Source organism: Prenolepis imparis, unplaced genomic scaffold (assembly GCF_030444845.1).
Source record: "Prenolepis imparis isolate NDT839.2.m4 unplaced genomic scaffold, iyPreImpa1.0 SCAF_2, whole genome shotgun sequence".
Classification (NCBI taxonomy): Eukaryota; Metazoa; Arthropoda; class Insecta; order Hymenoptera; family Formicidae; genus Prenolepis; species Prenolepis imparis.
The window spans coordinates 2,440,626-2,455,848 of NW_028141160.1; the positions used below are offsets into that span (position 1 = coordinate 2,440,626).

At 34.4% G+C, this 15,223-nt stretch overlaps 1 protein-coding gene across 2 annotated transcripts in view; it reads right to left on the reverse strand.

Moving 5' to 3' along the window:
* Positions 1 to 15,223, reverse strand: part of LOC145933221 (epidermal retinol dehydrogenase 2-like) — a 74,818-nt gene that overhangs the window by 12,413 nt on the left and 47,182 nt on the right. The window contains exon 7 of one of the 2 annotated variants that reach the window (XM_083032788.1): positions 5,611 to 5,727. The exons of the other annotated variant lie outside the window; for it this stretch is intronic. Coding sequence (XP_082888914.1) covers positions 5,611 to 5,727 — 117 coding nt within the window. The remainder of the gene's footprint in view (positions 1 to 5,610; positions 5,728 to 15,223) is intronic. 2 annotated transcript variants of the gene reach the window in all.

Consider the following 15,223-nt stretch of genomic DNA (forward strand, 5'->3'; position numbering starts at 1 on the left):
TCTTTGACTCAAAGATTTCGTTGATAACGATATAACCTTGATGTGTTTGAAATTCCTGCTTTTTGGTCATCGGGACGGGGCCTAACTCTCGCAATATATCGCAATACGAGGTCTGTAAATAAAGTAATGAGACTTGTACCAGACCGCACGAATTGTTAACACTGCGCGTCTCCGCGCCACAGTGGGCGCACTTCAACATCTTATGTAGCTTCAGCGTGAGTGGCGAGTCGCTCGTGTCAACAGGTGGATTGTGAGAGCTTTTTTTGCAAAGTGATTTTTTTTGCTGCGTCACTATAATGAGCGAGCGGAATTACGAGCAACGGTGTGCGATCAAGTTCTGTTTGAAACTTGGCTACAACGCGACTAAGACTCTGACAAAACTCCAACAGGTCTACGGTGATGCTGCTTTGTCAAGAGCCCAGGTGTTCAAGTGGTTCAATGCATTTTCCGAAGGTCGGGAATCAGTTGAAAATGAGTCTCGGTCTGGAAGGCCATCAACGTCGAGAAATGACGAAAATGTGGAACGAATTCGAGATCTTGTGCGGTCTGACTGTCGGTTAACTGTCAGATTGATCGCAGACGAGCTAAATTTGAATCACACGACCGTCACTTTGATACGACCGAAAACGTAAAAGCGGCTGTAACTGACCAGCTGAAGGCCATTCGGGTTTCTGAGTTCCAGCACTGCTATGAAGACTGGAAACAACGTCTCAGGCGCTGCGTGGCTTCCCAAGGGAACTATTTTGAAGGAGACAGAGTTAAATTATAGTTAAATTATAAATAAAAGTTCATCTCGAAAAAGTCTCATTACTTTATTTACAGACCTCGTATATCGCAATATATCGAATCAATGTTGGATTCTTTCTTTAGCATTGTCCATATAGGAAAAGTGGGGGTAACTGGCAGTCCATATTTATATAGTCAAAGAACGCTTTGGTGTCACTAGTGTACACTAGTGCAGAAAGTTCAGCAATAAAGAACAAACCTCGGTGTAGTTTTCTGAATAAATCTTGGACAAAGTTTAGACGAATTTTATTCAGTGTTGGATGATCTGGACCGAATATGGCCATAATCTGGACTGCCTATTTAAGAGCTGGACGTTTTTTTATGTTGGTTCTGAACTATATTTGGACGTCTGTACGTCCAAAATCTATCTATCTTATGTCTATTCAATCAAGAATTTGTTCAGAATACATTTAGTATTTGTCAAGTACGTCGAAACCTTGTCTAGTTGACCCGCCAGAGCTGGAAGTATAAGAGAAAAGAAGTGTAAGACTTATTAATTATTTAAATAGAAAATAATTCTTAGATGATAAATTCATAGACATAATTCATAAATATAAATTATTATTTATAAACAAATTTATAAATTAGATAATAATAAATTAGAATATAAAAATAATATAATAAATAATAAATTAATATAATATAATATAATTAATATAATTAATATAATAAATAATAAATTAGATAATAAATAATCTAATATATAAATAATAAGTAAAAAAATATGTTGGAATATAAATGTTAAAAGGTAAATGTACAGTATAACGCCCCCACCGCCGATTTTCCTGAAATTTTGTAAATTTGTTCAATTTTGTGTAGAAAATATATTCTGAGAAGGAAAATCGTCACTCATGCCTTGTTTTTTAAAATTAATTTTAAAGTTTTATGATGTCGATAAATAGGAAAATAATAATTTATGGCTGCAAGATACTGCGTATACTTATTAAGGGTATGTTGACCGTTATCGATAGAGCAATATTTTTCTGCACCCTTTTCTTTTTATTGGTTGAATAGAATAATAAATGCTTTTTCACGATTATAGTACATATAAAAAAAATTGTTTAACTAGTAAAATTTTTTTGTTTTTTAAATAAAATCGAGAGGTTCCAACTTTGTTTCTATGGGCCGGTCTCACCATCTCCGATTAACTCGATCGGCCGATTAAATTTAAGAATTGCCAATTGCAAAGCTTAAAACTGACAACCTATTATATTTGACAGCTGTGAAATATTGTTATTGCGCCGCGTGCATATAATAAATAAGTGTGTAAAATTAATTATTTTAATTAAAAGTATAATTGAAATATCAAAAGTAATATTTATATTTATTAATAAATAAATAATAATTATTAATAATAGCTTTGCAGTTGGTTATTCTTAAATTTAATCGGCCGATTGAGTTAACCGGAGATGGTGAGACCGGCCCTATATGTACTTTAATCGTGGAAAAATATTTATTACCTATTCAACCAATAAAGAGAAAAGGGTGCAGAAAAATATCGTTCTGTCGGTAAGACAGAAGGAGGTCGGCTTAAGGGGATCCTAAAATTGGTTCTGCCGTACCGACAGAAAGTAAGGTTAGAATCGATCATAAATCTATTTATTGGCTATACAGATTGTTTTTTACCTGAAATTGAAACGCTTCGCCGTTTGTTAATATTAATACTTTAATTGTGCGAAAGGATTGATCAATCTGTATAGTCAATCAAAATATAAAGAGTATACAACTAGTTCCTCCCGAAAATTTAATTTAAATGAACGTATTGTACAATTTTTCAAAATAATTGGCGAAATATATCCTCCAATCTCAATAAATTCATAAAAGTACAACAAATATTCTCTGCTTTACTTCAAAACACATTATTTTCTTATATTATTGATAAATTATTATTTTCAATCTAAATAAATTCCTAAAAATACAAATGTTTTCTGCTATAGTTAAAAACACAAATAATTTTTTATATATTATTTTAAATATAAGAAATAATATAATGTGATTCAAATTTTGTCTTTTTAATTCTTTTTATATGGATTAAAATATAAATCTAACATTCCCTTGAAATATACGCTATAAAAGTATATATATATATATATATATATATATATATATATACATATATACATATATAAGAATATATTTTATACATAAAAATGAACAAATTTAGAAAATTTCAGGAAAATCGAAGGTGGGGACGTTATATTGCATATTTATCTGTTAAAATAATAAATAATAATAAATTAGATAATGAGTAATTTGTCTATATGAACTTATGTCTATAACTAAATAATCTAATTTATATCTATAAATATAATAATAAAAATACTTTTGAGTCGCTAGTCGAAGAAAAAATATAAGGTAAGAAAATTAGTCGACCAAACTAGCAAAAAATGTATTTATTTAAAAATCACACAGTCCACAGCTCTACCAACGCTCTGGATTGTGTGATTTTTAAATAAATACATTTTTTGCTAGTTTGGTCGACTAATTTTCTTACCTTATATTATATCTATAAATTATGTCCATGAATTTATCACATAAGAATTATTTACCATTCAAATAATTAAAATGTCTTGTATTTCTTTCTTCTTCCTATATATTTCTGATTCTTCGTGGTTTAATCTCCATTCTACACTTCCTTCAAACACTTAGAGCTGTCAAATTAATTGCTCCGAAACAATGAATACGTTTACACGGCAACGTTAATCTGGTTTAGTAACAACCGTAGTTATAACTCCTCAAAAGTGATGTGCGTTTACATGCAAAGATTTATTTCATCACTATTCCTCTTTAATATCTTAGTGAAGTGGTCTATTGTTGTCAACTTAATGAAAATTAACTGAGTTGGAAATTTTAAAATGTAATGATATTTCAACAAAGCACATAAAAAAATAACATGTGTATAGAAATGAAAATTTTAAATTAAATGAAAGTGCAAAGATAAATTATTATGTATAATTACAAAATAATTATAAAATAAAGAATAAAATAGATAGCTTTGAAATATAATATTCAGCTTTTAAATTATAATTTTTACAGTTTTTAATTTCAATTTTTTACTTTAACTAAAAAACAATTCACTGTTTAAAAAAAATTATTTAACTTGGAAAAAAACAGTGGTGTACCGTGGTATTTTTTCGTTAAAAAACTTAATATGATTATTTATACGCACAGTCCTAGTAGATCTAAAAATATGTTATTGGTACTGGAAAATGATTTTTAATACCACATATAAGTGTACCAAACTTGAATAAAATGGGAGAGAGAGAAACATACTACTTCTCTTTTACACCAATAGTATTTCCGGACACTCGGAGAGAGAGAAAGTACTATCCTTAGAGCATATAGATATGAAGGGAGAATACTGGTCTGAAAGTGTCTACAATATCTGTGCGAGAGAGAAAGGTATATGTTCCTATGCGCAAGCGTTGTTTCCAAGCAACTGTTATTGCTATGCAGTTGTTACCTATTTTAAAAGAAATTTGGAGTTGTCATTGTCTGCCAGTTTAGCGCACGCGTATAGAGGACAAACAGGAATTACTATACCTTTCTCTCTCACACAATCTTGGGGACACTTTTGTTTCCCGGAAAGTATATACTATTCTCCCTCCATGTCTATATGCTCTAAGGTACTATCTCTCTCTACGAGTGTCCGAAAATACCATTGGTGCAAAAGAAAGAGTTGTATGTTTCTCTGTCTAACCTCCTCCGGACGCTGCTGCTTACAGAAACTATAGGCAATTGCCAGTCCATATCTATAAGGTCTATGGTTATAACTCTCGTAGCGTTTACACATCTTCTTAAAACCGGATTTGTAAGTCTACTCCTTCTCTTCAGCAGAGGAGTAGCGTTACTACAACTGGTGTAATAACATCCGCTTAAAGCCATTTACACGGCATCTAACACCGGTAGTTACAACAGCGGTTGTTACTAAACCGGATTAACGTTGCCGTGTAAACGTATTCAATGAGATGTTCTAAGACTGGCCAATCACAGCCGTTCCATTCTTCAGAGGAATAGCTGTGATTGGCCAATCTTATAACTACAGATGTCATTAAACTCGATTTAAGGGTAACGTGTAAACGTACTCATTGTTGCTGATTCTTTCAAGAACTTAGGGTATAAACACACAAACTTGCATAGGCGCATAAGCGTATGCATAAGAAATTCGATTGGTTTATTTTCTTATGCATACGTTTATGGACTAATCAATTTTCTTATGTATATGTTTATACGCTATGCAAATTGTGTGGTTATACCCTTAGGGCTATCACACACAATTAGACATAGCTGCATATGCATAATATAAGACTGGACCAATGAGCATCGAACATAAAGTCGCATAAAATCGCCATATTAATTTATATAATATGCTCATTGGTCCAGACAGTCTTATGTTATGCATATGCAGCTATGTCAATTTGTGTGTGAAGGCCTTAACAGTCATGACAAATAATTAGAGGCAATATGTCTAGCTTTTTTTAACTCGGACATGGCTTTAGATGGAAAGGCATTAATAACGCCATCTGTACATACATAATTATAGCCTTTTGTAGTGCGTTCCTCTCAACGTTTCGTCGCGCGTCTAGCAATCGCGATAAACATTGGGATGTTTCTTCTTACTACAAGCTTGTATTCGCGCGAATTAGTCGTTCTTTTTTAATTAATTTTTCATTAATTATTGCGAAGAAGATCACAAAATAGTAGAGGATTTTTCTACTCGGTTTAATCTGCTCTATTTGCATACGAGAGATGGGAACGATTATTATCGGACACCCTGTATGTTTCATGTTCATATGTGTAATAATAATTTAATGAACTACTCACCATTTTAAAGCTAGCATAATTTGTAAGTAGCTTGGAATAATAGCATATTTTTCGTTGCATCTCATTGCTATTATGATTTTGTCAGCTACGGCGTTTGGACTCAGAGTTGGAATATATCTACATTACATTTATATAAAATCTACATTACACAGAAATGAAATATATCTACATTAAATTTATATACAAATATAACCATCTTTAAAAGTAATTGCGTCAAATGAGAAATACATTTCCATCAAATATTTTAAAAGTTACATACATAAAATATTTTAATTAAATAAATTATTTAAGTAAATAGAGAGAAAAAGCATATATATGTATACTCAGATAACAAAATGCTAGCAATATGACAACTACCCAGATAGCCAAATCTGTCAAGAGCATGTATTAAAACTGTGTGCTATATATTTTTGCCAGCAAAAAAATTGCAGATTTTATACAAAACTTGTTATATCAGATAATGATAGCAGAACGTTGGCAGAAATGTTATAAAATCTGCTGACATAATTTGGCAGCAAGTCAGTAGCAGAAATCAAGCAGGATTTGTATAGAATTATCATAGCAGATTGGTAGTAGAAACCGAGCAGGATTTGCGCAACGCAGTTTGGTGTCAGATTGACGGCAGAAATCGAGCAAGATTTGCGCGCGCACAATCTGATGGCAAATTGACAACAGGATCTGCATTTTGCAGTTATTTAATAGTTCCTTCACCTACCGCTATGTGATGTATTTTCTCGCAATCAAATTTCTGTTAAAAATAGATATAAAGTCTGCAAGTCGTGGCTATTAATAAAAGATCAAAAGTATATTTTTCTATCAGTTTAATTTTTGATATCTGACAAGTCTAACATGAGAATATTAAACTTATTAGAATCAATAGGATATACATGAAAAATTATCCATTTACTTTCTATTTAAAGCATAAAGCAGAATTTAATTCTCATATAAATTATATCTTAAATTTGATAAATTATATAAATTTAATTATTTTTACAATTTATTTTATTAATTTAATTAATAGATTAAATTGAACATTTAAAATTGCTATGTGAGATATAACTACATACAATATAATATGTTATACATTAAATATCATATTTATGAAAAAAAAATTATAAGTAGCGGATAACACGTCTTATGCATCTGTTATATTCATCGAAAAATATTGAATTTTATTATACTTATATATTCAAATGGTAAGGAACTGTGCAGATCCTGCTCGATTTCTTCCGCCAATCTGTTATTAGATTGCGTTTGACAGATCTGCTCGGTTTCTGCCGCCAATCTGCTGTCAGATTTTGCTTACTAACTATGCTAGAATATCATCAATTGCGGACACAGTGGATAGGAATCTGCTGTAAAGTCATGATTAGATCTGCTGTCATACTGCCGACATGCTGCTAACATTTTGCTATCTGGGTAGCAGTGTGCCAACAGGAAATTCAATCCCAACTTTATAGTATAGCTTGCTAATATGAAATATCGACATTGAAAATGCAGTAAGCATCGACTATTGTTTGCTATGTTATGATAGCAGATACAGTAGCAAAATTTTAAGCAAAGTCTATCATATTGACAAAAATGTAACAGAAATTAAGCATGATCTAATGTCACATCGTGACAGCAGAAACATGACAAGAATGCAACATAATCTATTAATAACATGCTGTCACGATGTGACAACAAACCACAAACTTCCATACAGAGTATCCGGTAATAATCGTCTCACCCGTCGAGTGCGGATAGAGCGGAAACCGAGAAAAGTCCTCTACCATTTTGCAATCTTCGCATTAATTAATGAAAAATTAATTAAAAAGTTTGTCCGTCTACAAGCGCGCAACGAGAAAAGAACCCAATGTTACAGTTGTTAAGCGCAATACATATAAATAAACTTGATTATTAATCCTAAAGCAATAATGCCAGATTCGGATCACGGATCAAGCCAAGTTGTAGTGGAAGAGATACAAATACAAGCGAAAACCGCGTGCGTGTGAGCGCCGACGGTCACATGTACGCGATTTTTATTTGTGTTTCATTATCTGTTCCACTCTTAGAGCATATAGATATGGAGGGAGAATACTGGTCTGAAAGTGTCCACAATATCTGTACGAGAGAGAAAGGTATAAGTTCCTATTCATCTTCTGTGCGCAAGCGTTGTTTCCAAGCAACTTTTATTGCTATGCAGTTGTTACCTATTTTAAAAGAAATTTGGAGCTGTCATTTATGTCTGCCAGTTTAGCGCACGCGTATAGAGGACGAACAGGAATTACTATACCTTTCTCTCTCGCACAATCTTGGGGACACTTTTGTTTCCCGGAAAGTATATACTATTCTCCCTCCATGTCTATATGCTCTAAGGCCGGGTCTACATTGGTCGTAAAATCGTAGATCGTAAGAAAATTGACCAACCGCAGTCGATTATTTCAAAAATAATCAACTGTGGTTGGTCAATTTTCTTACGATCTACGATTCTGCGACCAATGTAGACCCGGCCTAAGGTTCCACTACGACTTGGCATGTTGTGCGTTTCGAATCTGGCATCACTGTGCACGACTTAAATCTGGCATTGAGTTCATTTACATGTCACTCTTGTGTTTAATAACATCCATAGTTCTAAAACTGGCCAATCACAGCCGTTCCATTCTTTAGAGTAATAACTATAGATATTAAACTCGATTAAGGGTGACGTGTAAACATACTCATTGTCTCAATGTTTCATCGCGCGTCTAATAACAGCGAAACATTAAATTGTTTTTTCTCGCCATGCGCTTGCAGGCACGCGAATTGGCCGATATTTTTTAATTAATTTCTTATTAATTATTGCGAAGATCACAAAATGGTAGAAGACTTTCCTACTCAGTTTAACCCGCTCTATCTGCACATGACGGGTGGAGCGATTATTACCGGACACCCTGTGTAGAAGTTTGTGCAACAAACACACGACAAGGATAGATCTATTAGTTCTTAAGAGTAGAAATGCAGTAAAAATCGATAGCTTATTATTACATGGCAGTAACACATGATAAAAATAAAATGTCTGATATAAATACAATTATATTAATATAGATATAACAAAATTGATTATTATTATTGCATAATTATTAGCGAAATCGCCAATTACTTTTAATTTTCCAATCATATAGTATATAATATTGCTTACATTATATTATAGTTTACTCTCTTTCTCTTTTCTATATAATATAAACAATTGACATAGGTAATTAATTAATAAAATAATTAAATTTAAGTAATTAATTAATTTATTAATAATATGGAAAAATCAAGATTATTTTATATAGGATTTGAACTATTATTTTGCATTTTAAATAATTAATAAGCGGATAATTGTCCATTATTCTACCCGGTTTCCAATCAACCAGGTTTAATATTTTGAATTTTGTATTAGAATTGTAAATTAAATTTAGAAATGTACTGAGAGGCATATTTCCGCTGGAAGCGACCGTGTGTCAGACGGCGCGGCGCCAGGGGTAAGCGCGGCGCCACGGGGCGGAGGACATGTAGATAGTAAATGGGCAGAAGTGTACCGGCCGAAACAGAGTTTCTATTTTGATCGTCCCCAAAGACAATACATGGTAGCGTAAAAAGAGAGAAAAAAGTCATTCGACAATTAAGAAGAATAGGGGAAAACTGTCGAAAGGAAAAAAAGAAGCCGAAGTAGATAGAAGACGAAAATAGTATCGGTCAAAACGAACGATAGTGATATAACCTAAAAATGGCAGAATCACCAATAAACAGTACAGTTAGACCTCTAGATGAATTCAATTTTACAAATTCTGCTGACTGGCCAAGATAGATTCGTTGTTTCAATTTTATCGGGAAGTAACAAATCTGGAAACAGCGTCAGGGAAAAAACTAGTCGCGTCCTTATTATATCACATGGGCGAAACGGCTCAAGAAATATACGATTTGTTTAAACTCGGAGAAGCTGATTAAAATAATTATAACAAAATTGTCGAACGGTTCGAAGCAAAATTTATCGTAAAACGTAACATAATTTATGAAAGAACCATGTTTTACAGTCAACAACGCGAAGGCGAATCAATAGACGAATATGTAACGGCGCGGCGCTACATATCGCAGCAAAATATTGCGATTTCCGTGATCTATATGACGAATTTATTTGCGATAAAATTGTGAATGGTATTCGCGACAGGAAAATGGCGGAAAAACTACAACTTCGAAGCGATCTGACGTTAAGAATGGATATCAAAATGAGCAAGCAAGCCGAACAAGATAAAAAGCAGACAAAGAAGCTGAATGAAGCGACATAACCAAACAACATCAACAAGGTTGACACGTGCAAATAAAAAAAATCCGATTTCTGGAAGAAAAAAAAAAGGAAAATACTTTTCATTCAAATAAGGAAAAAAAGAAGAAAGGGAAAGTTACAAAAGATTCGTCGGGAATTTGCGGAAGATGCGGAGGAGAGCCACATCCCTACGAAGAATGCCCAGCAATAAAAACTACTTCCCATAAATGTAAGAAAATTGGGCATTACGCAAAAGTTTGTCGCAACTTGCGACAGTTCGCTAGGTTGATGATAAGGACGATGCATTCATTGCAGCGGTAAACATGACAAGTCGACAGAGACGTTGGGATGTTACCGTGAAAATCTGCGAACAGGACATCACGTTCAGGGCAGACACAGGTGCGTCTATAACTTGTATATCAGAAATCACATATTATGAAATGTTTTCAGATGTCAAGCTGCAAAAACCACAGAAAAGATTATTGAACGCAAATAGAGGCGAAATGAAGACATTGGGATTTTTTCGGAATTCCGTCCATTACAAACAAGGAGCATGGCTGATCGAAATTTATGTCGTACGAGGCCTGGGGCAGGCTCTACTGGACGGAGATACATGTGAGAAACTGGGGATTATCGAACGCGTCGGTGCAGTTGCGGAGACAAAAACTACGTTAGAAACGCTTAGACTAAAGTCAGAACCTCGGATGTCATTCGATCCGCAAACCAAATACCCAAAGTTATTCGAGGGATTAGGGCGATTCAAGGTACCGTATACAATCCGTACGCGACCAAATGCGAGCCCCTACGCATTAACAACGTCGAGATGAATTCCGATTCCATTGCTAGAAGAAATAAAAACCAACTTGGATAAGATGGTTTCACTCGGAGTCATTACACCGGTAGAAAAACCAACGGAGTGGTGTGCAGGACTCGTCCTGGTACCCAAAACAGACGATACCATTCATATGTGCATAGATTATACGCAACTTAATCGCTACGTTCTGAGAGAGATCCACCCGATACCAGTTACAGAAAATATTCTTAGACGATTGGGAGAAGCTAAATATTTCTCCAAATTAGACGCAAACCACGGGTTTTGGCAGTGTGAACTAGATACAAATTTACAGAAGTTGACAACGTTCATCACACCATTTGGACGCTACATGTACCTGAGATTGCCATTTGAAATCAACGCCGCACCAGAAGTTTTTCAAAAAAGAATGTTGCAGATCCTAGAGAGACTAAAAGGAGTTCAAGTCAACATTGACAATGTGCTAATCTATGCAAAAACGGTCAGAGCATGATGAATATTTGCAAAAGGTACTCGAACGTCTCCTAGAAGCCAAATAACACTCAATGCAAAAAAATGCATATTTTGGACCACAAAAATTAAGTTTCTTAGGACATATAATTGACGGCAACGGTATACATATCGACGAGAAACAAATAGAAACCATTAAGAAAATGGGTGAACCGGAAAATTTATCCGAGCTCAGAAGTCTGCTAGATTCCGTCAATTACTTAGCACGTTTCATACCCAACTTGGCAACAAAGGCTCACGCTCTCAACGAGTTATTGAGTGAACGAAACAAATTCCAGTGGGGACCACAACAGCAAGCAGCATTTCAAACCATCAAAACCGAAGTTACAAAATCACCAATTTTGGTATGGTTTGATCCGGCACGAGAGACAGCAATAACAGCAGATGCTTCAGCCTATGGCGTAGGAGCTGTTTTAAAACAAAAACAGGACGACGGAAAATTTCGATCTATAGCATACGCAAGTAAAACGTTAAAATACCAGAAGAATTGGGCCCAGATAGAAAAAGAAAGATACGCTCTTGTATGGGCATGCGAACGATTTCGTGATTTTATTACAGGTATAACGGTTTGTCTGGAGACCGACCACAAGCCACTCGTATCAATCTTTACTACTAAGGAACTCGACGAAATTACACCGAAACTTCAAAGAATGCGACTTCGACTAGCGAGATACAATTATACAATAAAGCACATTCCGGGGAAGGAGGTAGGAACTGCAGACATTCTTTCAAGATGTCCATTACCAAATACAGAAGAAGACGGAAACATAGAAGAAAACCTCGAAGCCTGTGTCACGATCTATGTTCAAATGGTTAAAAGGCTCAAATTTCATTTTCGGATCAGAAGCTAAGCGATATCGTGGAGTTGCAAAACAAGGATCTGATCTGTGCAAAACTTAAAGAGTTTTCAGAACAAGGATGGCCTAACAAGAGTAAAATAACGTCGGACATCAAAAACTTTTGGCAAGCAAGAGACGAGATTGCAGTCGAAAACGGACTCCTAATGAAGGGATCAAGAATCATTATACCTGGAGAGTTGCGTCACTATATCCTTGATAGAATTCATGATGGACATCAAAGAATAGCGAAATGTCGGGCACGAGCACGAGTATCAGTTTGGTGGCCAAGCATCGAGAACGATATAGAGACACTTGTGAAAAAATGCTTTCAATGTATAAAGGAGTCATCGAATGCCCGAGAGCCACTTATGCCAGCCGACTTTCCAAAATGGCCCTGGCAAAAAATTGGGATAGACCTTTTAATCTAGAACAAAAATGGTATTTATTTGTTTCTGATTATTATTCCAGATATCCGGAAGTGAAGCAATTGCGAACATTGAAAGAATCGGAAGTTATTCTACACCTCAAATCCATCTTTGCACGTCACGGGATACTAAAGGTCATCTACAGCGATAATGGAACTCATTTCGGACCATTACTCAAATCTGTGTTCTCCCAATTTGCCAAACAATGGGGATTTATCCACAAAACATCCAGCCCGAAATTTCCACAAAGCAACGGGTTTATTGAAGCAGGAGTAAAGATCATTAAACGCAGCCTAAAGAAATCGAGAGACGTATACGAAGCGCTCTTAAACTATAGAGCAACGCCACTGTCGAACGGATTTTCCCCAGCAGAATTATTAATGGGATGCCGATTGTAAACAACCGTTCCAATGAAATCCTCATTACTGAATCCGTCAACGCCGGATCCGAAACAACTAGCGGGAAAAGAGAAAAACCGTATCGAGACCCAAAAGCATTACTATGATTGAAAACATGGCACACGGAAACTTGAAGAGCTGCGAGGAACTACAGTCTGGATCATTGATCTGAGACGTTCCGGAGTCATCGAAAAGCGAAGCAAGGAGCCGAGATCATATATGTCAATACTGAAAAACGATATACAATACGACGCAATCGGTTCCACCTCATTCCACTTAAGGGGGAAGAGGAAGAAGAAGGTGACACATACGATTTAGAGAACATAATGCCAAATGAAACAGAGACGCCGAGAGGAGCGGATCAACAAGCGGAAATTTCAGCACAAATACCCCCTGCAGCGACAACTCAATCGGAACAACCGACTACAAGAAGTGAACGTGTGTCGAAAAAGCCAAAAAGACTTATCAAAGATTGTTAAATTTTTATTAATCCACTGTTATACTTAAAGGGGAAAGATGTACTGAGAGACATATTCTGGCTGGAGGCGGCCGTGCGTCAGACGGCGCCAGGGGTAAGCGGGGCGTCACGGGGCGGAGGACATGTAGATAGTAAATGGGCAGAAGTGTATCGGCCGATTAAACAGAGTTTCTATTTTGATCCCCAAAGACAATACAAAAAATTAAACATTTTTAATCTGATTAATCGCATTTTGCAGTCTTTATATTCGTCTGAAAAACTGAAATACGAAATAAATATGTCGTATAGCGGTAAACAAAACAACTATGACCAATATTACTATATACAAAATATCTCACAACCTCCATATAATATTTTAATAACATATTTTATAGATAAAATATAATTAAAAATTCTAGTACAAAAATATAGAGGCCACAATAGTTTCTAAGTTATGAGCAATCGAAGTAACTTACCAATTGGTTATTTGGTATTAATTTTTACAAGTCAGGTGATATTGATTTTTACTACATACACTCTAACTTATTTTATTTTGTTATTTTTTATATGTAGATATTATATATATGTGTGAGCATTTTATGACATTTAAGTAACATTTATGCATATTATTAACATGTTAGACACAAGCATTTATACGCTTGTTATTTAAGTTTTTTAAATAACAATTTATGGCACATCTCTCGACCTTTTGTAATCCATAGCGGGAATAGAATGGATAAGAAAAAGCATCTTGTAAAGAATGAACAAATGCATGTATGCAGGCTTGATCTACGATACGCTATAATGTGTCCTCTTAATTTTTGTGAGCAGTATATTTTGCATATAACAATTTTCTAATATTAGCTAATCGTTTTAATGTCCACAAGACAAAATAAAATTAGCTGTACAGTAAAATAAATATTATTTGACTTGTGAAATTCAATAACAAATCGATAACAGATCATCATGCGCGTGTGTAGTTATACGCATAGGCTTAAGTGCGCGAATTTTACGTGATATTTATAAACTTTGATTTAAAAAACTATTGTGACTTCAATATTTTTGAATTAAAATTTTTGCCTCTAGAATATACTATTAAAAATATTGTACAAAAATTGTGAGATGCACACACCTGTATATATCTTATATAAAATGTACATATTTCTGCCATTATCTTATGACAATGCTGTATTTCTGCTATATTTTTGTTTTAGCTTTTAAGTCGATAATTCATACAGAGTGTCTGGTAATAATCGCCTTACCCATTAGTGCAGATAGAGCAGGTTAAATTCAATAGGAAAATCTTCTATCGTTTTGCAATTTTCGCAATAATTAATAATAAATTAATTAAAACAGATCGATTAATCTGCGCAAGCGCAAACGCGCAACGAGAAAAAACAGTCCAGTGTTACGTAGTTACTAAACGGGTGGCGAAAAAAGACTGCCTAATGTTTCGCGGTTATTATGCGACGAAGCATTGGGATTAATAATCAAATTTAATTATACAGGGTATATCAGAGCGATCGTATCAGCAGTTTTTTGAGAAAATTACGCATTTTCGTGAAAAATGTTTCATACAAAAGTTATAGGGCTCTAACGCACTTTTCCAAAACACTATAATAAAATATTTTTTCATTAAGTACTTCTTGAGTTACGAGACTTGAAGTTTACAGTATTTTGACATAAAATACAAAATATCTATGAAACATTCAGTTTTCGGTAATCTTGTCTTAATACTTTTATGCACAGAATAATGAGACCAATTAATTGGTGTAAAAAAACATATAGTTGCTTTAAAAAAAAAAGTATGTAATTTGCAACTAGCAATTCTCTTGAAAATAACCATGTGTTTTCTTTGTACCAAATCTTGTGATTGTTTCATAAGATATTTTGTATTTTATGT